The sequence below is a fragment of the Bombyx mori genome, chromosome 23, assembly GCF_030269925.1.
Source record: "Bombyx mori chromosome 23, ASM3026992v2".
Taxonomy (NCBI): Eukaryota; Metazoa; Arthropoda; class Insecta; order Lepidoptera; family Bombycidae; genus Bombyx; species Bombyx mori.
Window position 1 is genome coordinate 11416703 of NC_085129.1, and position 22900 is coordinate 11439602.

General features: G+C 34.3%; 1 protein-coding gene across 4 annotated transcripts; it reads right to left on the bottom strand.

Moving 5' to 3' along the window:
- Window positions 1-43: 43 nt before the first annotated feature.
- LOC101738549 (arginine/serine-rich protein PNISR) lies at window positions 44-22900 on the bottom strand. Of its 4 annotated transcripts, none has more exons than XM_062675254.1 (12): window positions 22373-22900; window positions 21326-21434; window positions 20720-20884; window positions 20138-20244; window positions 18602-18768; window positions 17471-17641; window positions 5681-5786; window positions 5375-5440; window positions 4422-4498; window positions 2114-2255; window positions 951-1632; window positions 44-167 (listed from the first exon to the last, which is right to left on the bottom strand). In XM_062675254.1, exons 1-11 carry the CDS (start codon window positions 22620-22622, stop codon window positions 974-976), a joined length of 2019 nt encoding a protein of 672 aa, XP_062531238.1. In that variant the 5' UTR covers window positions 22623-22900; the 3' UTR covers window positions 44-167; window positions 951-973. The 4 variants fall into 4 exon arrangements, with proteins under 4 accessions (XP_062531238.1, XP_004932690.1, XP_012551373.1 ...); XM_004932633.4 differs by having other exon boundaries at window positions 22319-22886; XM_012695919.4 differs by having other exon boundaries at window positions 44-1632.

Consider the following 22900-nt stretch of genomic DNA (forward strand, 5'->3'; position numbering starts at 1 on the left):
ACATTTTTATACCATCATGCACAGAAAGGACAAAGAAACGAAATTTATCAATATAGATTCAAAAAAACTTTATTGGAATAACGCGATGGATCATTGATTGTTGCACACTAAAATACTATACACAATATCACTAAGATACACTTCAACGCGTACATAACAGCTTCCATCTGTAAGAGATAAATTTTAAAATAGATCACAGCCTTTATTAAAATAAGCTCAAATTTGGGATTCAATTGAAGGAAAAATACGTGTTTAATATTAATAACATTATTACTTTTAAATTTTATCGAAAAATAGTATTCTATTTTTTTTGTATAGAAATATTAGAACACGTCACTTCAATAGAATGATATGAAACTTTCTATTGACTTTTTTTTGCTTTCAAATATTATTTCAAATTAGATCTTGAATATAAATTAAATGATTGTGAATAAAGTAATTTTTTATACTGTAGTAAGATTGTTTACTGTTATTATAAATGAGAAAGTGTATGTTTTGCTTGTCTTCTGTCACAAACATTTTTTGCAAAGATAAGTTTCTAGTTTGGAGTGACAGGAACATTTGATCTCAAAAGAAGTGTTAAATGGTTTCTTTTAAATTATTGATTTAACATGAAGTCTGCCCATGGTTTATAATATTTTATTTGTATCATTCACATTAATGAATCTTTCATCAGCATACAGTCAAGGTCCAGTTGCTAAGAATATAAATGAAATAAATAAACGAAACATGAGATTTAGTAGAAACAAAAAAATTAGTACATTTTATAGATCTTGATAAACAATGAAACTTTCTTGTTAATATTTTTTTATTCAATTTCCTTTTTTTTTTCAAACTGAATGTTCCACATTCAGACGTCATTATTATAATAATGTATGTGAAAAGTTAAAAACTTCTGATCCTTGTTACAGAGGGTATTTACTGTGATGATAATTAGATAAAAATACAACCTGCAATGTTTGTAACCTGATGTTCACCGACGATGGCGGGAGTAGCTGGTACTGCGCGACCGTCGCGGATCCCTAGACCGCTCATACCTATCGTACTTGTCGTGGTCGCGGCGCCGCGGGCTCGGCGACCGCTTGGCTCGCTTCCTGCCCCTCTCCTCCTCCGACCCGTCTCTGTACCTTTGCCTGTCGTAATCCTTGCTGCTCCTGGACGACTTGTGTTTCTCTTGGTAAACGTCCTTCTTTTTCGAACTGTATCTGTCATATTCGTCGTTTTTGTAATGTCTATCGTGCGATTTGTATTTATCTTTTCTGGTTCTCTCCTTTTTGTACTTCTTTCGGGAATGGCTGGAGCTCGAGCTTCTGCGTTTCCGTTTTTTCGAGCGTTTCGGTTCGGGTTCGCTTTCTGACGAGTCGCTAGAGCTACTGCTGGAGTCATCATCAGAGTCGCTGGATGACGACGTGCTCTCCTTATCGTTTGATTTATAGTTATTTTTATGCTGTGGACTAGGGGTGTGTTCACGCTTACTGTTTCTTCTAGACCTTTCTTCTAAAATGGGATCCAATTTCTTGATCCCGTCGACTTTATCTGATGATTTGTGTACGCTCTTCTTATCTTTAGATAGTCGTCTGTCTAGTATTTTTTCGGGTGTTTCGCTATCTAAAGGCGGTGTTGCTGAAGAACCTATGAATGAACGTGAATTTTAGATATATTTGCGGCTATACAACAATCAGAATTGAGTAGCTAAAATTCGTTACTTTAGTATCGATTTTACTTTAAATTCATAAAACAATAAAGAAAACAAAACGGATATAGATTTTTTTAAACATAGACATATAAAGAATAACTTCTTTTTTATGAATAAGGGATAACTGGTGGCCCAGAGGCCTTTCCAGTTTCACCAAGACAGGTGGGCGAGTAAAGGCTCAGCCAGGAGAGATGGAGTTTGCTAACAGCTGCCCGAGCGCCTCCAATGGAGACCTAACAACTCAAGGGCAGCTGCTTCTCGAACGACAAAGAACAGTCCTTGTCCAGGCGTGAAGTACCCCTTCGTTCTGTTGAGGACTCCCACCAATTTTGACGCCAATTTTGCCCTCCAAATGACTCCGAAATTGGACATCATTTGAAATGTAGAATATTTTGTGAGGATTTAAATATGACTAACGTCGCTCCGATTTCGTAGGCCTCTCTGGTGTGTTGTGGATTGATGTTGATACTCCGTCACCGTCACGTTCGGCTCGGCGAACCTCCGCTTCTATCTCTCTGGCTGTCCGCTCGAACTCGATTTTCTTACGCCTTATCATCTCCTAGAGAAATTATTTTCAATGAGAATAGATAGTGTGAACGGTTTAGAAAAAACATATACTGTCGCAGAAGAAATTTCCAGCTCTGAGTCTACTCGGCGTCGGACAATCGGACCGCGAATTATGAGGTCGCTTCTAGAATTCTGTCTAACGAATTGTTGTGGTTTTAACGGAAACTGTATTTTTTCTTCTTCTTTGTAATACTAGTAAATGAACTGTTTACGTGGGGTTTTCCGTGTCATACGTATTTCGAACTGGGGTATGTTTGTATATGATGAATTTTCCTTTAACGTAAATCACATAACCATTTCATTAATGTCTTTAAGTGTGCGTATTTTAACAATTGACTTTTGATGCATCGAAATTTTACATAAAGCACGAGAACAATAAACAAAAGTCAAAACACAATGAATTAACATCTGGTTCTGGATGTGACTTTGTCATCGAACAATATAATTAGCAAGACAATTCTGTATGCCACATATCGGGAACCACGAGTTAGTCCACCACAATTCCCTTCTAGACTTGTAGATAGTATCGCCTGATCAAGACCCTATCACGCAACTCTGGGGTATACTGAAGCATCAGATACGGATGCGCACAGGTGCAGCGTAATATCTGCTGCAGTATTTTTTTTCTACCCTTTCTAGGGACCTTGAGGGATTATGTTAGATTCACAGATCGAGTAGGTGAGCTCATGGGGCTCTAACTTGTGGACGTTGCTGACACTAGCCCTAGTAGTAGTGTTTGGCAGAATCTACCACCGGATCGGAGACGCGACCCACTGAGAAGATCCGGCGAGAAACTCAGTGGGCTGTGTCTGTGTGGTTAATTTACTCGCCGAGCCCTTCGTGGCAAGCGACAGGTTCGATGACAAACGCTGCAGAGTGCACGAAACTTGTACGCAACATACCCTAAAGCATTAGTCGGCAACTTTATTAAGCAAAAGAGCTAAATATAGATAAAACACAATTGAAATTTATTCATAGAATAATTTTTGTTATCATATGTGAACATATTTTTATAGCATTATGTTAAAAAAAACGGTTTTCAGGTCTCTTACAGGGCAAGATAATAAGTAATATTCCGTGCCTGCACTAAACTTTTCGCGGAAGAGTGGTAGTCGAGGAGTCAAAGAAACGCATGGAACTCACTAGCCGTGGGTTGCCGACCACTGCCCTAAAGGGTTGCGACATCGACCCAACTTAATATTATATTGTAAAATTTTGTGACCTTCGTTAAGTTCATTGAACATTTTCATCTCAATCATTTTATTTATTTATTTATTTATTTATTTATAACTTCTTATACTATAAAGTATAAGAAGTTATAAATTTAAAGTTATATCATTTTGATAGATACCTCATAATAGTAGTCAAGGCTGTATTTCAAAAAAATGCTTATTATAATTAATTAACAGTTTGAATAATAGACAAGAGAATGAATACCATTGTTATAATTTTGGCTATGCAAATATAATTATTCAACAAAGGAACAAACTTTCCATATGGGGTGCTAGGCGAGATAGTTTAAATGATATCTTTTGTTATCAAGATAGAGTAATGAAGTCTACGAGCGTGCCACGGCTTTAACTCTGTTCGACGTCGAAAACTAGTCTTAGAAAGTTTTTTTTCCGAATTAAGCATTTTATTATTTATTTTATATTGATATATGTAGTAATTAACCTAAACCTAAATCTGAGTTGCAAAGTTAATTAAGTGCATATATTTTTTTTTATGGTCCGTCGTCAAATCGTAACGTCATACTAAAGTTAAATTTGACGCGCCAACCTGACTCGACCGCACAGAAAAAAGAAACCCTTTTTTCTTCTCGAATGGATTAATTATTTTTCGTTTTCAAATCCAACAGAAAACAAGCATTGGAATACGCAGGTAGCTTTATCAAACCAAGACCTATTTACATTTTGATATAATATGTCGGCTAAAACACAACTGAGGGTAGACCAATTTAATTGAATTAAACTTTTTTATTTATTGCTTAGATGGGTGGACGAACTAAAAGCCCACCTGGTGTTAAGTGGTTACCGGAGCCGATAGACATCTACAAACGTAAATGCGCTACCCACCTTGAGATATCAGTTCTAAGGTCTCAATATAGTTAGTATATAGTATAGTTAGAATCGATGACGAAAACTGTAATTTATTTCACCTGTAGTTGTTGATCGCTGATATCATTTTGATTTTCGTCATCGCTCTCGCCGCTGCTGCTTTCGTAAGCTCCCAACCCTGTACGTGGAGAATCAAGAAAATAAATAATGTTTTTTTTTTATACAAACAATTCGTATTTTGTTCTTGAGATTTGACGTACAATCTTTCTGGGATTATTTTGTCGATAAAATATTCATTTAATATTAAATTTAGTAACGTTTGACGAGGTTATTGTGAAAATTTTAATAGAACTAAAATTGAAAAAAAAAAGACGAAGGGAAGTGTTCAAAATTTAAAGGCAGGGAAGGAAAAATGGACAGACATAATTTTTGAATGCATACTCATTTTACATAATTATCGCGCTGTGTTCTCACGTATCTTTTTGGGACACATTCGTGTGATTTTATTAATCTTGATTATTCAAGAGCATCAGACAATTGAAAAAGTTAATTTTTGAAAATAAATTCTAATTAAAATAATACCACAACTATGTGGAAGTTTTTGGGGCCGTGGTTTTTTTTTTTTACAAAAAGTTTGCACGTCATACCTCCTCTTCGCTAAGGTTGTAAAGAAATAATAATATTTCGTACAACATCAATAAGAAATTCTGTGCGGTCTTACCAAATGTTTCCAACTAAATCAGTGCTAAAACACTGCGTTATCGTATTGCCAATATTAAGGTCAATATTAAAAAAATACGTTGAGGTAGGTATAGCTGAAAACAAACTTTTCACTGAACATCTATGGTGCCTTACGAATTAAACAATTATTGATTTAATTTGTTTTACTAGGCCCCATAGTGTTTCAAGCAGAATATCCCGCAAACTTATCCTTTGTTTTGTAAAACATACGGTTAAATTTCCGCTGCGTTGTCTAGCTAGGGGTTGTGTATATTATAGTGTTTTTCTGTGTGCGAGATATTCCGGCGTGATCGGGAGTAGGAAGTGAACTCACCGAGGCCCGAAGCGATGGCGGCGAGTGCCTTCGACTTGCCCGCCTTCATGGCGTTGATGCGCGATGCTTTTACCATATAAATAAAACCAACATTAATCACAGACACCACATGTATTCAATGTACAGGCATACTGAATCTGAAATAAAACTTCGTTATCGGTCAATTAAAATTATTCACAGCACTTTTTTGGTCTTCTTGAATCATTGTTAATCACAGTTTTACAGTCAATAAACGAACGTTTCTCGCTGAAGACAATGGCTCGGAGACCGTCCGGTCCCCGTAAAGCTTAGGGTGAGAGCAAATACCTTGAGTGGCGGTATATCGGGCCAATTCTTCCTGGCTCACCGTTTCAATTTCCTGGTCGGTCACTTCTAGCAGGATTTCTGTTAGCGATCTCCGGACCGCCAGCATCTGTTAATAAACCTTGTCGTAAGAAAAACGTACGAATTCTTCAATGAAAATATATTAATAATATGCAGATACAGAGACTTCGCTCTCGGTATTTTTAATTTATTAAACACTACTATAGTAGAATTATTTTGTCCGTGCAGTTTGGGTCATAAAACATAGCCCAGCTAGGGCGGTGAGCATGTTGCGCGGGCGCAACACCATTATCGATAAAAACAAATGAGTCATCGAAGGCAGATACACGGCGGCGGGGTGGTATACGAAGGGTGGTGAGACATTTTTATCTTATGTGTAATTTCTTGTACCTACCTGCAAATTATAGTACATATGTCAAAGAGAAATGTGATTTTGTGCATTCGCTCTCTGAATTTCTTTAGGGACACAATGGCTACTCTTTTGTTTTGTACCAAAACGGCAAAATTTATTCAAAAATTTTGCTTGTTAACGCTTATCGACAACAATAATGCGCATCACTATGCCCATCCCTGAGGCTCGTGAGTGGAAGAGAGAGCGAAATACTCGCTTCACCGCTCCGATTTTTTATGACCCAAACTGCACGGACAAAATAATTCTACTATAGTGCCCCCCCGGTAGTCGAAATTCGACTATAATTAATTGAAATTATAAGTTTACACTATTATGACTCTATTATACTTCTATAATCACAGATTTTGCCAATATTAATAAAGACAAACAATATTTAATCTATTCTCAATTTGACCACAGACTATAAGCAATAAGAAAAGTTTGACAATAAACAAATAGTATGCATGCGTGTGTGTGTGGAAATTCATGGTAGTGTGTAATTTTTTTATTTAATTTTTTAAGGTACATATTTTTTATGTATAATTTAAAAAAATAGTAACATTCTGCGCTCCTTCTCTATATTCTCTATAAGTGTGGGAAATTTTATAGTCCTTTGTCCGCGCAATTTTCGTAAACAGGGGTACAAAGTTTTTGCCTCTCGTATTAATATATAGATTCGTAATTTGTAACCTTAATTTTAATACTACTAGGATGGAACAGATTATCAACACATCATTTATGTTGCATTTGTTTTATGGGGTATTCATTTTGTAAATGATACTTCAACGTATTGTTTTGAAGTAGGTAGGTGGACGCATTCGAATTCTATAGCGGCCATGTAGATCTTGAGGACCGATAATTCGGAAGCAGGTCGTTAACCTAGCTGAGCACATGAAAAAGTAGATTTTTATTTAATGTCAAACAGATTATATTGAAATATAAATGTATAAATGAATGTTTGTGTTTGTTCATTCGCGATATGTACGCTTGTGTTTAGTTGTTTAGGGTTGAATGGAAATTTACAATTATTATTTATATGTTGTCATAGTAAGATAAATGCATATCAGTGGAGACTTTAGTTCACTGGTAACTCATATTTTAACTTTGAAATTACTTTTAAAATTGCATCTTATGCATTTCCTATTGCAAATGCCATAAAGATTGCATCTATTGCCTTTCAAGGTGAATCCGCCTTTTGCGATACCCACAACAGATGCGATAAGCACAACCAATTTAATTACATACTAAATGGTTAGCACATTACCATAAATAAAATATAATTTTACATAAAATATTTTTCAACATAAGTCTAAAAGAGGAAATTAAACAGGTAATTTTATTAATATTAATTATTTTATATATAATTCATATCTGTAATAATATAATAATATAATAATATAAAAATACAGGCACGAACAAAAGTATTACGCACAAACATGTATAGAAAAATTGTGTGTAGATAAGATTTTTATGGTATTATTATTGTTTTGAAGGTGCGTTTACATACCAATATTATTATTTCTTCGAATTAGCTATTTTAGAAAATGTCAAATTTTTGTGTGTTGTCAGAGTTTCAAGTAAATACATGTGTTGTATATACGCAAATATTTCTGCCATATTCTTAGAGAATAACATTTTTGGTGTGGACCATGCTAAAAAATCGGAACAAGCCTGAAAAATCAAGCATGAAAAATCGCTTGGAATGGGCCCTAGAACATAAAGATTGGACAGTGGAAGATTGGTCGAAGCTAACTTTGAGGTTAGGTTATTCACTTTTTGTTTTACATTAAAATATCACGATATCTATGAAAACTAATTCTGTAATAAAAATAATGAAATCATAAATTTAACTAGCTTTTTGTTTTTGTACAGGTCTTTGGAACTGCCGATACAATCTGTGTCAGGCGCCGAATGGACAAATAATATAAACAAGAATGTGTAGTGTCCATTATTAAACACGGTGGAGGCTCAGTTCTGATTTAGGGTTGTATGGCTGTCGACGGAGTGGGTGAAATGGTGTTGTTTGAGGGGCAAATGAATAGTGAAAAATACATTATAGCCCTAGAAACAGCTCTAGCGCCGGCGACACAAAGTGAAGGAATAAAATTCCAGCAAGACAACGCCACTTGCCACAAATCTACTCATTCTATGGTGTGGATGGCTCAAAACCGTATAGAGCTTATAGACTGACCACCACAATCGCCGGACCTCAATCCGATAGAGCATATTTAGTCTATTTTAAAGAAAATGATACGGAGAAACACCATAACTAATAAAAACACACTACTGGCTGCTTTAAAGAAGGAGTGGCAACAATTGTCCAAAGAAGAATGTTTAATGTTGCTAGAGTCGAAATGCCTAAAAAAGTGGCTTCTGTCATAAAATCAAAAGGTGGACCGACGAAATTTTAATTCATTTATTATAATAAGGCAAAAATACTAGTTACAAAATATATTTTATTTGAATCTCCAATGCTAAACTATCCTAAAGCTGGCAGTTTAATTGTGATACATAATACTTTTGCTCGTGGCTGTATAATTCATATCTGTAAATATATATATAAATATATACATATATAGGTACATGTAATTACAGAATACATTATATATACGTAGCTAAATTTGCAAATTATGTTTTTATATATGCCATAGACGAAGTCTGTTGCATTGACCGCTCCTAAGCGTGGAATCGAAAATGATAAAACTGACTCATGAATAGAAAGAAACAAATTATTGGCAGTAAATTTTTTTTAACCAAATACGATAGTTGTTAAAAAACCTCACGCGTGTTTTCTCAATTTTAATTTATATTTAAACTAGTTTTCACCCTACTAAAATATCATAAAATATGATGGACATTGTTGTTTTATAAATAATGGATCGCATAAATACGCTTTTTATAGAAATTATTTTGTCAAACAACGGAATTGGATAATTGTGCCTTTATTCATCATAATGAATTTATATGACAATGAAATAAATTAAAATACAATTGCCAACACAGACAAAGTACAGTACATCCTTGCTAACGGTACGTACGTATTTTATCGATTATTTTTCCCTTAGTCTATTGAAATGAATTTCCTTTACATAAATACCAAAATACTATTGTAACATCCTGTTGTCGAACTTGAATATAATGATAATGATAATTACTAGAATAGAGTCTTACAACTCTTTTAAAATCTTTTTTTAACCGATTATTTAAGTTCTATTTGAGACACGTCCTCAGATACTCATACACCAACAAACAAGTAAACGATACGCAATTATGTATCGTTTAGTTAAAAGTCAAGAACTAATTGGTTCTACTAATTAGTCAAGAACTAATTTGTTCTTGGCTTTAAAGTCTTTAAACATAACTTTAAAGTCAAGAACTAATTAGTACTGTAGACTGTATTTATGCGTTTATTAGATTAAGCAAGTATTTATATTTTACGGAACAGTTGCTTTTTTTTCCTTCATTCTTTATGTTAGATCAGTAGCATGATGATTTTAATGCAGTTTTTATTGTAGGTTGGTGGACGAGCTAACAGCTCACCTGGTGTTAAGTGGTTACCAGAGCCCATAGACATCTACAACGTAAATGTCACCATCCACCTTGAGATATGAGTTCTAAGGTTAGCATTGTTACATGTAAGCATTGTTACAACGGCTGCCCCACCTTTCAAACCAAAACGCATTACTGCTTCACGGCAGAAACAGGCAGGGTGGTGGTACCTACCAGTGCGGACTCACAAGACATCCTACCACCAGTAATTACGTAAATTATAATTTTGCGGCTTTGATTTTTATTACACGATGTTATTCCTTCAACAAGAAAGTCAATTGTGAACATATTTTGTTAAGTGCGTATTTAATTAGAAAAATTGGTACCCGCCTGCGAGATTCGAACACCGGTGCATCGCTAGATACGAATGCACCGGATGTCTTATCCTTTAGGCCACGAACGAAACGTTTAAAACTTGTTTTAGTTTACTATTGATACTGTATACAGATTTAATTTTCACTTATTATTATGTTTGGTTTCATCGCTATCTATACGCTTTAACTGTACCTACTGTAGTTTGCACCAATTTCTTTTACTTAATAATAATAGAATCGTGAAGGATTGAGAAAAACAAACCTGTCTTCTATGATAGGGGTCCTAATAAATTAATTAAATTTCCTAAACGTACAACAGGTAACATACTTGTTTTACTACTAGTACAAAAAAACAAACAAAATAGATTATTTAAATTTATATAAATTTTAACGTGTTCAATACAATAAATAAATAAACTACTTATTACTGCTGGCATGTGATACGACTATTATTGTTAAATTATGTAACACTTCTATATTTAAAAGCTTATTTAAAAAAAGTTGTTCATCGTAAAACGTCATTATAATAAATTATGGTCGGCTTAAACAAAGCAATAATAATAAAATAAATCTTATTGATATAAAAATAATGATGAAATTATGATTAAAATTTATCTAGGAAATCGTTTTAATTTCACTAATCTTAATATTCGTTTAGAGATAAACAAAAATCCGTGTTCAGTCGATAGTGTTATCATAAAGATATGTCATGACGCTAAAAAAATTCAATCAAAAATACGTAATTCACAATAAATATTTGCGTTTCATTGACTTTATCGATTTCCTTTTGGAAAATTATTGACAGTATCGACAATTTTGGTAGGCAGCGGCTTGGCTCTGCCCCTGGCATTGCTGAAGTCCATGGGCGACGGTAACCACTCACCATCAGGTGGGCCGTATGCTCGTCTGCCTACAAGGGCAATAAAAAAAAAAAAAAAAAAATACGAGGCTCATCTGATGCTCTTATTGAAATTGAAACAGTTACAATTATGAAAATAATTTTATAGAAGTCACATTAAATAATATTCTTCAAATCGGAACCGAAGTAGAAATATGTACCTGACATAGAAGCTCCTATCCGGGTTCAATTCGAAATTATTAAATTATTTATCATTGACCTCTATAATATTTAAACTGGCTGGTGTTAATTTTATTAGGCCGAGGAATTAACAAACGATATTGTATTTGTATTTATTATCCCTAATCAATCAAATTGGGTACCGGTATTTATTTATACATTTGTATTAAATGAAAAGATAATTAGAATATAATTTAAAAAAAATACTATGGTTTCTCATTTTTTTTATAAGTAATCCCACTCTGACGTCTCGATTACAAAAAACATGTATTTACGTCCATGATTGATGACAAGTGAAGGTGACCATCATTAAGTTTCGATATCAAAGAAGCGTAAATTCTGTAATATATATATTTATATCCTTTTTGAAAATATAAATTTGATACGAGCTGGTGTGTATTTTTCTTGTACCTACTAAAACCTACTAAATGTGGCCACATAGGTATCTTAGAAGGTTTCTCATTTTTCTTATATAATTTTTTATAAGTCATCCCACTTTGACGTCTCGATAACAAAAACGATGTATTTACGTCCATGATTGATGACAAGTGAAGGTGACCATCATTAAGTTTCGATATCAAAGAAGCGTAAATTCTGTAATATATATATTTATATTTAGATCCTTTTTGAAAATATAAATTTGATACGAGCTGGTGTGTATTTTTCTTGTACCTACTAAAACCTACTAAATGTGGCCACATAGGTATCTTAGAATAAAAGGTTCAGTGTGAAAACACGTATATGCGATCACTTATGCTTCTAAATTCGTTTCTTTTTCTTAGAAAATTAAATAAGGTTTTATTTTTGAATCAGTCAGCGCGCAACAGTGGCCTAAGCTTACCATAGTTAGTACGGAGATAATAAGGTTTTAATGTTTTTTACACTGCTTCATAGGCAAAAACAATACGAGCAAAAATAATGTTTATAAAGCCATCTGTTATCTATGGGTGAAACTAGGGATAGCGGTTTTGTATCAACATTTATTATGTGTTAAATAAATTGCAATATATAAGCACGAATATGAAAAGTCGTGGGTTAGGTTACTTTTGAGCTGACTGACTCAAAAATAAAACCTTCAATAATTTTCTAAGAAAAAGATTCGAATTTAGAAGCATAAATGATAGCATATACTTATTTAAGGTCGATGAGTAGTCAAGGTCGCGGTTGGTATTAGATCAACCTGAGGCTAATTGACCGATACAGTGGTCAAGTGAAGGCTAATCTGCGATGACGCTCCCCCGAATGTCACAAAAGCTTACACCGGCATAAGCATCTACTACTAATGCTGCTTCATAGCGCAGAATGTATTACTACAAAAAGCGCAAACTTAACGAGCGATACATTTTAAATTCAACTCTATTCTCTATTGTATAACGCAGAAAACTCATTAAAGCAACCAAAAATAATTTTTATCCTGTTATCTATTTTCATTGCGATGTGGTGTAGCAATAGGAAATAGATATAGCAAAAAAATGTTTTTTTTTTCTATTTTTTTAAATTATCTATCTATATAAATATAAAAATTAATTGCTGTTCGTTAGTCTCACTAAAACTCGAGAACGGCTGGACCGAATTGGCTAATTTTGGTCTTGAATTATTTGTGGAAGTCCAGAGAAGGTTTAAAAGGTAGATAAATATGAAAATGCTCGGAATGAAATAAAATTAACAATTTTGATTTTCCTTTGACATGTCCCCCGTCGGACGGATTCCTTTTGTTTGTTTTAGGATTATTTTATACAAAAGTTTAGGTCTTTTATTTATCGATTGAGGCACTACGAAGTCTGCCGGGTCAGCTAGTTTTGTATAAAGATAATTGCATACGATGGAAAAAAAACTTACACAAACAATTCTTGATCATTTCAAAATGAAGCATACATTATAAAACCAGTCCATCCGTAGTAGACTTAAAAAGTTCCAAAACAAGCACCATCATGATAGTGAGTTACAAGCAGTGTTGCATCTTTGTGGATTGGTGACATCATTAAGGTCAAACAACAGTTTCTTTATTTTACTTACTTACATTTACTTAAACTATATCAAGTAAACATATAACGCCATCTATGTTTATCCGTAGAATATTTCACGAATTGCAGTACCGAATGTATTTTAGTTATAAGGATGATCAAGAGATGTCGTATGTCGACTAGGAGTGGGTAATATCGGTTTTGCCGCGTATTGAATCATATCTATATATCGAGGATCAATATCGGATATCTAACATATAAAATTCTCGTGTCACAGTTTTCGTTGCCATACTCCTCCGAAACGGCTCGACTGATTTTGATGAAATTTTTTGTGCTTATCTGGTATCTATGAGAATCGGCCAACATCTATTTTTCATCCCCCTAAATGTTAGGGGTAGTCCACCCCTAAATATTTTTTTTTTAATTTTAGACAAAAATTTTAATTTCTATTTTTTTATGATACAACATACAAAAATACATACAATCCTCAATTTTCACCCTTCTACGATCAACCCTTATTTTTTAATAGCCATTTTAGTAATTTAATCATTTTTCCTCTCCGGTCGAAAACTGATCAATCGTCATTTAATTAGTTATCCTCGCCAGATGTCTACAGGTGTCACTTCTGACCCAGTAAACAGCACGGAGTAGGGATGTTACCTCTACAGTTTTCGGCTATTATTAGTGTTTATGCTTCAAGCGTAGTAGTTAAACATTTTTAGTTCATCGCCTTGCATATCAGATGGAAAAAGTACAAAAAAATTCCCTGAAGATTTCACTAACGATACAATCACAAATGTCGACGGATATCCAATATATCGTCGAAGGAATCCAGATAATGGCGGACAATCATTTATTATAAACATCAGCAACACAGACATTGATATTGACAATCGTTGGGTCGTGCCATATTCGCCCCTGCTGAGCAAAACATACAATGCTCATATTAATGTTGAGTTTTGCAGTTCTGTGAAGAGCATCAAATACATTTGCAATTATGTCCATAAAGGCAGTGACATGGCGGTGTTTAGAGTGGAAAATATGAATGTACCATGGCACACAAACATTCGCTTGAGGCGTTGAACAGGACATTGAAAGATATTAAAAACAACGACAAACTATTTGGTGGCACTCTGTTAGTCCTTTCAGGTGACTTCAGACAAACACTTCCCGTCATTCCACGTTCAACATACGCTGATGAAATCAACGCCTGCTTAAAATCATCGACATTGTGGCGTAATGTTGAAATAGTACAGCTGAAAGTAAATATGCGCGTTCAAATGCTTCAAGATCCATCCGCTGAAACATTCTCTAAACAACTCTTAGATATCGGTGATGGAAAAGTCACTATAGCTGAAACTGGATACATAAAATTAGCGAATGATTTCTGCACTATCATTGATTCGCAAGATGCTCTCATTGAACAAATATTTCCCGATGTACACACGAATTACATAAATCTCGAGTGGCTTGCAGAAAGAGCAATGTTAGCTGCAAAAAATGTGGACGTTGACATTTTAAATCTGAAGATACAACAGTTAATGCCAGGGGACTTGGTATCATATAGATCTATTGATACAGTTTGCGATGGCACTGAAGCTGTAAATTTTCCAACAGAGTTTTTGAACTCACTGGATTTGCCAGGCATGCCGCCACATAACTTACAATTGAAGGTTGGATCTCCAATTATTTTGCTTCGTAATTTGAACCCGCCACGGCTATGAAACGGTACGCGATTAGTCATTAAAAAAATAATGAAAAAAGTTATCGAAGGCACCATTTTAAATGGCAAGTTTCGAGGTGAACATATATTGATACCACGAATACCTATTTAAGCGGGCTAACAAAAAATATTGTCCACGCTGCAGCATTAAGAGATTAATATTATGTAATGAATTACAGTCAAAATCTGTTATAACGACATTGAAGGGACTGCTCATATTCAGTCGTAAAAACCGATAGTCGTAACAACCGGTGATGTTTAATGTGTATCGTGCAAGTACAAACAAATCGATAGGGAATTATTGGAAAAATATATTTACATAATACGCGATTTTTCTTCAATATTAATTTGTTTTCTTTTTCTTTGCGACATTTTGAAAGTTTCACGAATAACTCTACAAAGTTTTGGTGCGTCTTGTGTATAGATAAGTAACAAACTAACTGAAGAGATATGAAGAAGCGGGCTTTGACTACCGCATGCGCGTGTTTTGTTTCTAAGAATTAGAAAAGACCCTACACTAAACTAAATCCTATTATTTTCTTTCCTGATTTTAAAAGCCATTGAAGACAAATGTGGATACCTATTCAAATTGTTTACAATACAGCTTAGCCGGTCGTTCTAACAGATCTAATTCTCCGAAATATTAGTTAAATGTGGTCGTTTTATGAGGTATGTCGTTATTACCAATGTCGTAGAAAGCAATATTTTTAATAAGGCGGTCATATGGCATTCAGCCGGGACCTTTGTTCTTGGTTATTATAACCGGCATGTTGTATTAAACGATGTCGCAGTAAACGGTTTTGACTGTAATTATATATATAATTATTACTTTTAATAAATTAAAACAATTAATGTTTGGTGTTTTGTTATTTTTAAACAAAATTCCCTCATCGTTCCCAGCGCTCCAGGCCTTTTTCACTCATATTCCACATCCTTATACACTTCCAATAAGTTAGTATTTTAGAAATTCTCTAGAAATCTTATATATGGCAAGACACCGTTTGCCGGGTCAGCTAGTTGAATCTATATATTTTCTGAATCTATATATTGATGGATGCTAGTAGATTTTCTCGATTCATGATATTTGAGATTTGAAACGATACGCTGATATAATATCGTAGTAGATATAGATTTAAGTCAACGTTATACGGTTGGTTTTCTGATATCAATTTATAATATGATCTTAAAGTAATAAAAAGAACATGAAAATAAAAATATCAAAAAAACTTTCCTTCATGCTTTTACCAGGCTTAGGACTGGCTACATTATTTTCAGTTTTTAGTATTTTGTGTCTTAATTTAAAATTACAAAATATACCAAAAGAGTGTAGATTTCAAAAGTTTAATACAAACACAAGAAATAAACTCAATTATTTGGATTCAACTAAAAATAGAAAAATGTGTTACTTTAAAAATCAAACACAAAAAACTTTTAAGTATTTATAAACACTTGTCCAAAAATTCTAGTTCAAGGTCAAAGCGCGTGAAATTAAATTCAACGATGCAAATAGGCTATACTGCATTCAAGTTAGGGTCGAAAGTTGAAACTTCTTTCCTTAATTGTATCCTGCTGATACGCTAAGAATAATCTACAGACATATGGACTTAAATATAAGGTTTACAATTGTGTGGATAATGCCTGTTTCTGTTTCATTCATCACATGATATCCCTATCGTGCGCTCACTCACTCTGGCCGATTCGATACGAACCAAACGAATATTGCTGATATTAACGAATAGGTACGATATGCCGATGCGCATCACATCGAGCAATATCGTGTATCGGCTGATATCGAAATATAGATTTCGATTCACGAATCGGTACGATATGGCGATGCGCATCACATCGAGCAATATCGTGTATCGGCTGATATCGATATATAGATTTCGATTCACGAATCGGTACGATATGGCGATGCGCATCACATCGAGCAATATCGTGTATCGGCTGATATCGAAATATAGATTTCGATTCACGAATCGGTATGATATGGCGATGCGCATCACATCGAGCAATATCGTGTATCGGCTGATATCGATATATAGATTTCGATTCACGAATCGGTACGATATGGCGATGCGCATCACATCGAGCAATATCGTGTATCGGCTGATATCGAAATATAGATTTCGATTCACGAATCGGTACGATATGGCGATGCGCATCACATCGAGCAATATCGTGTATCGGCTGATATCGATATATAGATTTCGTGCGGGGCGATATCGGGTTCAACGATATTGTTGCGATATATAGATATTGAATCTATATACGATTTATATCACCCACTCCTAATGTCGACACATTTTGAGTGCCAATTAATTAAATCTAATTAAGTGTTCAGGTATTCAGTTTCAGTTGAATATTTCCATAGTATTTCTCCCTCTATAGGTTAGTCAATTTTGCGGGGTTTTTAGTAAATAGGTGCATATTTTGTGAATTAATTGTACAGTATACATCATACTTTCCATATTTGCATAGATGTGTTTTTTGCTTAGATGGGTGAACGAGCTTATGGCCCACATAGTGTTAAGTGGTCAGTGGAAATTAAAGAAAAAGTACATACAACCGTCACCCACCTTTAGACATTAGTGCCAAAACTCAGTTTTACAGTACAAGGCTGCTCCATCTTTCAAATCGAAACGCATTAATGCTTCACGGTAGAAATAGGCAGGGTGGTGCCTAACCGTGCGGGCTTAGAGCACGCCCTACGGTTTTACAAAAAAAAAAGGAAACCAATTTATTTTACTCACTACTTCCTGCATAATCTCGTCTTTACTTTTCTTAATGAGAGGGGAAGGGACATCTCGAATCTTTTCATTTTCCTCACGACGAATCTCACCACGTTCTTCCTTAATTGGAGTCGACGCTGAAGGTTCCTCCTTGGTGTCTGGTTCCATTTCTTCCGTTTCCGAATCGGACTCCTATAATATGTAGTATTAGTAAAATTATCAAATATGGAAACTTGGAACACATTACCACCAGAATTCAGGATAGGAATTGAGAAGTTAGATAGGAAACCAAACTACAGGTATGGGAGCATAATAAAAAAAGACTTCTAGTAATTTGAGAGGGTCAGACTTGCATTATCATTTCCAACAATTTATTGAAGAAGCCGAATGAATATACTATAGACAAAAATATCTTAAGGCTTAACACGACTTGAATACTTCGAATGAAAAAGATTGTTTAAATGCATCTGGCGAAAATTCGAATCCAAAGTAAATGGCAGACTTGTGTTTTCATTACTCATTTTATGCTGAAATGATCTGGAGTAAAAGCCCCAATACCAGAACATGCTATATGTTTATTCATGTACTAGCGACCCGCCCTCGCTTCGCTTCGGAAACATTAAAACACACATGAAACCAAAAAAATAAAATAAAAAAAAATTTAAAAAAGTAGCCTATGTTCATCAGGGACAATGTCGGCTTCTAATGGAAAAAGAGTTTTTCAAATCGGTCCAGTAGTTTCGGAGCCTATTCGAAACAAACAAACAAACAAACAAATCTTTCCTCTTTATAATATTAGTATAGATAGATAATATATAACTGAATGTTTTGTAGTATATTGTTGTAAAGGATACACAGCCTCCTGAAAGAGTTACTTATTTCACACAATTGATTAATTCTGTAATTGATATTAGCAAGATCTGTCATTTAGTCTGGAGCTCATGATGTGTCATGATACAACAAACCAGAGGTTGTAGGATTGCTTCAAATCTAACTGTACTTTTTAAGTTGAAATAAATTGTTAGTTGTGTAGTTAATGCTAAAAGATATTTAAGAATATAAAATTACAATATTATATTGCAGACATGCACACACTCATTCTTTCTTCTTTATATCTACAAGTTATAGGTTTCGAAAAATAAATTAACTTACGAATTTGCTTTTAGGTGGAGGTACAGGTTGTCCACTAGCAGCTGCCTTCATTCGCTCCAACTCTTCTTCTTCTAACCGTTTTTTCTCTTTTTCTGCTTCTTCTCTTGCTTTCTTTTCCTGTTCTCGTTCTATTGCCCTCTGTTTTTCCCTTTCCATTTTTTCTAAACCTGTATTTAGAAGAAAAAAAATATTTATTTTATTACGTAGACTGGTGAACCAGCTCATGGCTCAACTAGTGAAAAATTGTTACTGGAGTCCCAGACATCACCACGTGAATGCTGCCACGCACCTAGGACAGGAAGTCTCAATTGTTTAGCATAATGCATTATACAATCATTTTGCAGCAGAAACTCAATATGTGTCATCTCACCTCTACCACTGGAGTAATACCGTAGCGGTAGCTATCATAAAAAAGAAAATATTTGACAGAGATCTGAATCGTGGTAATAGAATTTACAACATATATTTGACTTTACTTCAAAACAATAAAATTTTGAACACCCCTCTTTCCTGATGATCCTAAAGTAATTCTTCACCTACAGAACTGTTGATCTGCTGAGCTATTTCGTGTCCTTAGGGGAATATCTTCACTTTGTCAATTCTGTCAACCTACATATATACACTACCTATTATCAAATTAAACTGAAGATAAATGCTTTTCTTTACGAAAAAAAATACAGGATAAAAAAAGGAAGAGTGCTTTAACTCAATCAATAACTTAATGACTTTTACCCTTACCTTCTAATATGGGCAGTAATACATCACAGAATTACTAAACACAAACAATGGAAAATGTCCATCGCATTGCTGGAAGTTTGACTAAAATCTAAGTGTTGAATATATTTTTCTTTTAAAGTACTTCTAAAGTAAATAAATTTAACAAAAGAAAATCAAACAACAAATCTAAGGGACAGTTAATCTTAGTAACATCTCTAAATTGCATCTTATTTGAGGACTTACAAGGATGGCATGAAAACCATCAGGCTATAAGTACTTGAGGTTGTAGTCATCATTTCAGATTAATTGAATAAAAATTCAGGAATGGGGCAATCATTTTATTTGGTCTTTGGGATGGTGCAATGACTACATAATATCAGCCGGGCTGAGTTCCGACTTCCCATATTTGGTTTTTTTTTTCCTACCTAAGCTGATAACCTTCAGAGGCTATTTCAGCGGAACCTCAACTAGTATGTGAGCTCACGGGGCTCAAACCTGTCAACCTTGCTAACACGAACCATAGCAAGAGCCGAGATTTGCAGAATCTACCACCGGATCGGAAACGCGACCCACTGAGAAGATCCGGCGAGAAACTCAGTGGGCTGTGTCTGAGGGTTAATTTACTCGTCGAAGCCGAAAGGCTGAACGGTGACCGGTGCTTGAGGTACCTAAAAGCACCGTTAGTGGATCGGGAGGATCCGAAATGCAATATTTGCAATATATCTCTGCATCTATTAAATCTATTTCTATTATTCACATTAGGTATTAGTATTTTGCTAGGTATTTTCTATGACTATTATTCAAGAATTACCAATTTACCTTCTCTTATCCAAGCTGGAAGTTGTCTTCTTTTTGCAGCATCAATCGTCGGCATGCCAATGCCAGGCATAGCTGGTGGAATAACTGGATTTATTCCTGGTTTATCTCTGAAAGTTATATTTTCAACTGAGATTTTAATATATACTTTACCCAATGTTTATAGAGGTAGCAAATAAATGGTTTGTATACATTTTCTAAATCATTCTTTCTACTCAAATGATTTTGTTTGCTAATAAGCCACCGGAATGTAACAAATTACTTTAACTGCCTTTGCTTGATACCATAATGGACACAAATCATTAACTTTGAGACATAAGGTATTGCCAGTTCTAGAAATGGTATATCTTAAATGATTTTCTTTTCATAAGAAAATAATTTAGCTGTAATACCACTGAGTCTTATCACCATTAAATAACAGTTCATATAAGTTTCAGTATTGGAATAAGAAAAAATAAGAAAAGAAAAAAGATTTTTATTTCTTTTTTTCTTTTCTTCTTTATATTTGAAATATGTATGTAACCTACTATTTGCATGGATTAAAAGGCTTATTTTAATTATTATTATTGGAATTAGAGTGTTCACCTTTGTGGCCTTGGAATTCTGGTTTTATTGTGTTCTTTATTCTTGCTTTTTGACCTTCTATCTCTATTTTGACTATTACTTCTATTTGATGTTTGTTGATCAGCTTGTGGAGCTGTCCAGTACCCATGTTGAAATGTAGGTCCACTCCCCGCTGCTGTTGTATAGCTGTGGAAGTATTAATGAAACTTATGAGTTTTGTATAACAATTTATTTCTTTGCTTTATTACTGTCTAAGACACAAGTAGGCAGTCCCACTAAGAGGTGACCATCACCACTGGATACTAGCAAAGCCAGAATCACAGCCAGGCTGCTGTCTTCTATAAAAGATGTACATACTCATTAAAAGTCACTTCAAATTCATGTATTGAACGAGAATTACCCCTAGAACTAGAATTTATTAAGTTGGATTTTCAATTACTTTTTTCAATTACTAGTTGAAAAGTTCTGAAAAGATTTGAGATTAAAGAGCTTTAAAGTTTTTTGCTTCTTTTTGTTGTTATAGTCCTATCGTATATGATATTCGAATTACTTTATTTTTATTTACACGCATTAAAATTTATCAATAAAGCCTTAAGTTCACATTAAAATTAATCAATAAATTCTTACCCTGATATGGAAGGTCCAGTTGCATCAGGTTGCATGGGAAACCCGTCGATCAAAGGTAAAGTAGGTTCGGAAGGAACTTTTGGATCTCCATGACCTGGCCAACCCCATCCTGTTTATTTGATTTTAAAGTGATGTCATTAACTATCACTAAGTTCTGTTGACTTCGAGTTTTAAAGTGATTAGGAAAAAATGAGTTCATAAATTAGTCAGAGAATGAAGATGTCTTCACCTAAAGCCAGAGCATATATTCTATTCTATTGTTATTTCAATGTTCAAATCCAGCTGGAACTTTTTTTTAATAAAATACATACTTTACACATTTTCAAAATTTACATCTCTGAGGAAGAAGTGTTAAATGAATGTATTTTATAATTGAAACAATAGACCTCCAGTTTCAATGTCAATGGTGGAAATGATGTTGTGATATCTGTGGGCTTTGGTAACCACTTAAGACCAGAGCTTGTTCTCTCATGACTTAATTACAAAATACAACTCCATAGGATAACACACATATGACATGTTCTGATTTCTATGGGCTGCTGTAACTATTTCACACCAGGTGGGCTGTGACCTCCTCCATATGGAATAAAACAAACAGTTGCCTATGTCTATCATGAATTAAATTTATTGCAGTTTTACTACTACCCATCAATATTCTTTCGTATACCAATCATTAAGAATAAATCAAATGAGATATAATTAAAGATACTATTATTACAAACAGATGTTGCATGTGAATAATGTTTGCAATTTGCAAAACTATTGGCTTGTGACACTCCCACTTAGGTGTTAGGAAGTCGATATCGTTTGAATTAGGTATATCATGTGAACTATAGATGGGGATAGCATTTTGTTACTTGTATTTTAATTTTAAAACACTTGTTTTACATTCATAAATAATTTGTTACTTTGAAAATAAATATTAGTTCTATTAGTTGTTAAGTGTTTCAATTTTTAACAAGTCATTGACTGCAATTTCTTTATTAAAAATACCCCATTGATTCCATGAACCGCCCCAGGAATTCGTTGATGAGTTCCACTCTGCACCTGGAGGCAACTGTACATCGGTGTTGTTTTCGGTATTTTCCACCTCCATGGGGGCTTCTCCTTCCTCTACATCGAGTTTGGGTGGAGGTGGCGCCGGTGCCACTATGGCAGCAGCTTCTTTCATAGCTATCCATTGCTGAGCCAATGCCGCCCAGTCGACTTCACTGCAGTCCACATTTTGATAGGCCGTTGGATTCAAGGCCCACTGGGTGGGATATCCTGGATTTGCCGCATCCTTGTTGGAATACATTTTAGGTTGAATTATACTATGATTTAATAGTTTTTTGGGTGTTACATAGCTATTCAGTGTATTAAAATAGTAACAATAGCTTCATAGTTTGGTTAAATATGAAATTAACACAAAAACAGACGAACGAAACTGTAACATCTGAATTCACCAAGTACAGCACATTTTCATTTTCCACTACTAATAGACAAAATAGCGTGTTTTTAACATATGGACATAGACACTCGATCTTGAATGCCGCTGATCTCTATGCTTTGATTGTCAATTCTTTTAGGCGAGTG

Coding starts and splice junctions, on each gene's coding strand:
- LOC101738549 (XM_004932633.4), bottom strand. CDS start 22,622: ATGTATTCCAACAAGGATGCGGCAAATCCAGGATATCCCACCCAGTGG. Junction 18,769..20,137: donor TCCAGCTTGGATAAGAGAAG/GTAAATTGGTAA, acceptor TTCTAAATACAG/GTTTAGAAAAAATGGAAAGG. Junction 4,499..5,374: donor CGCCATCGCTTCGGGCCTCG/GTGAGTTCACTT, acceptor CTCCACGTACAG/GGTTGGGAGCTTACGAAAGC.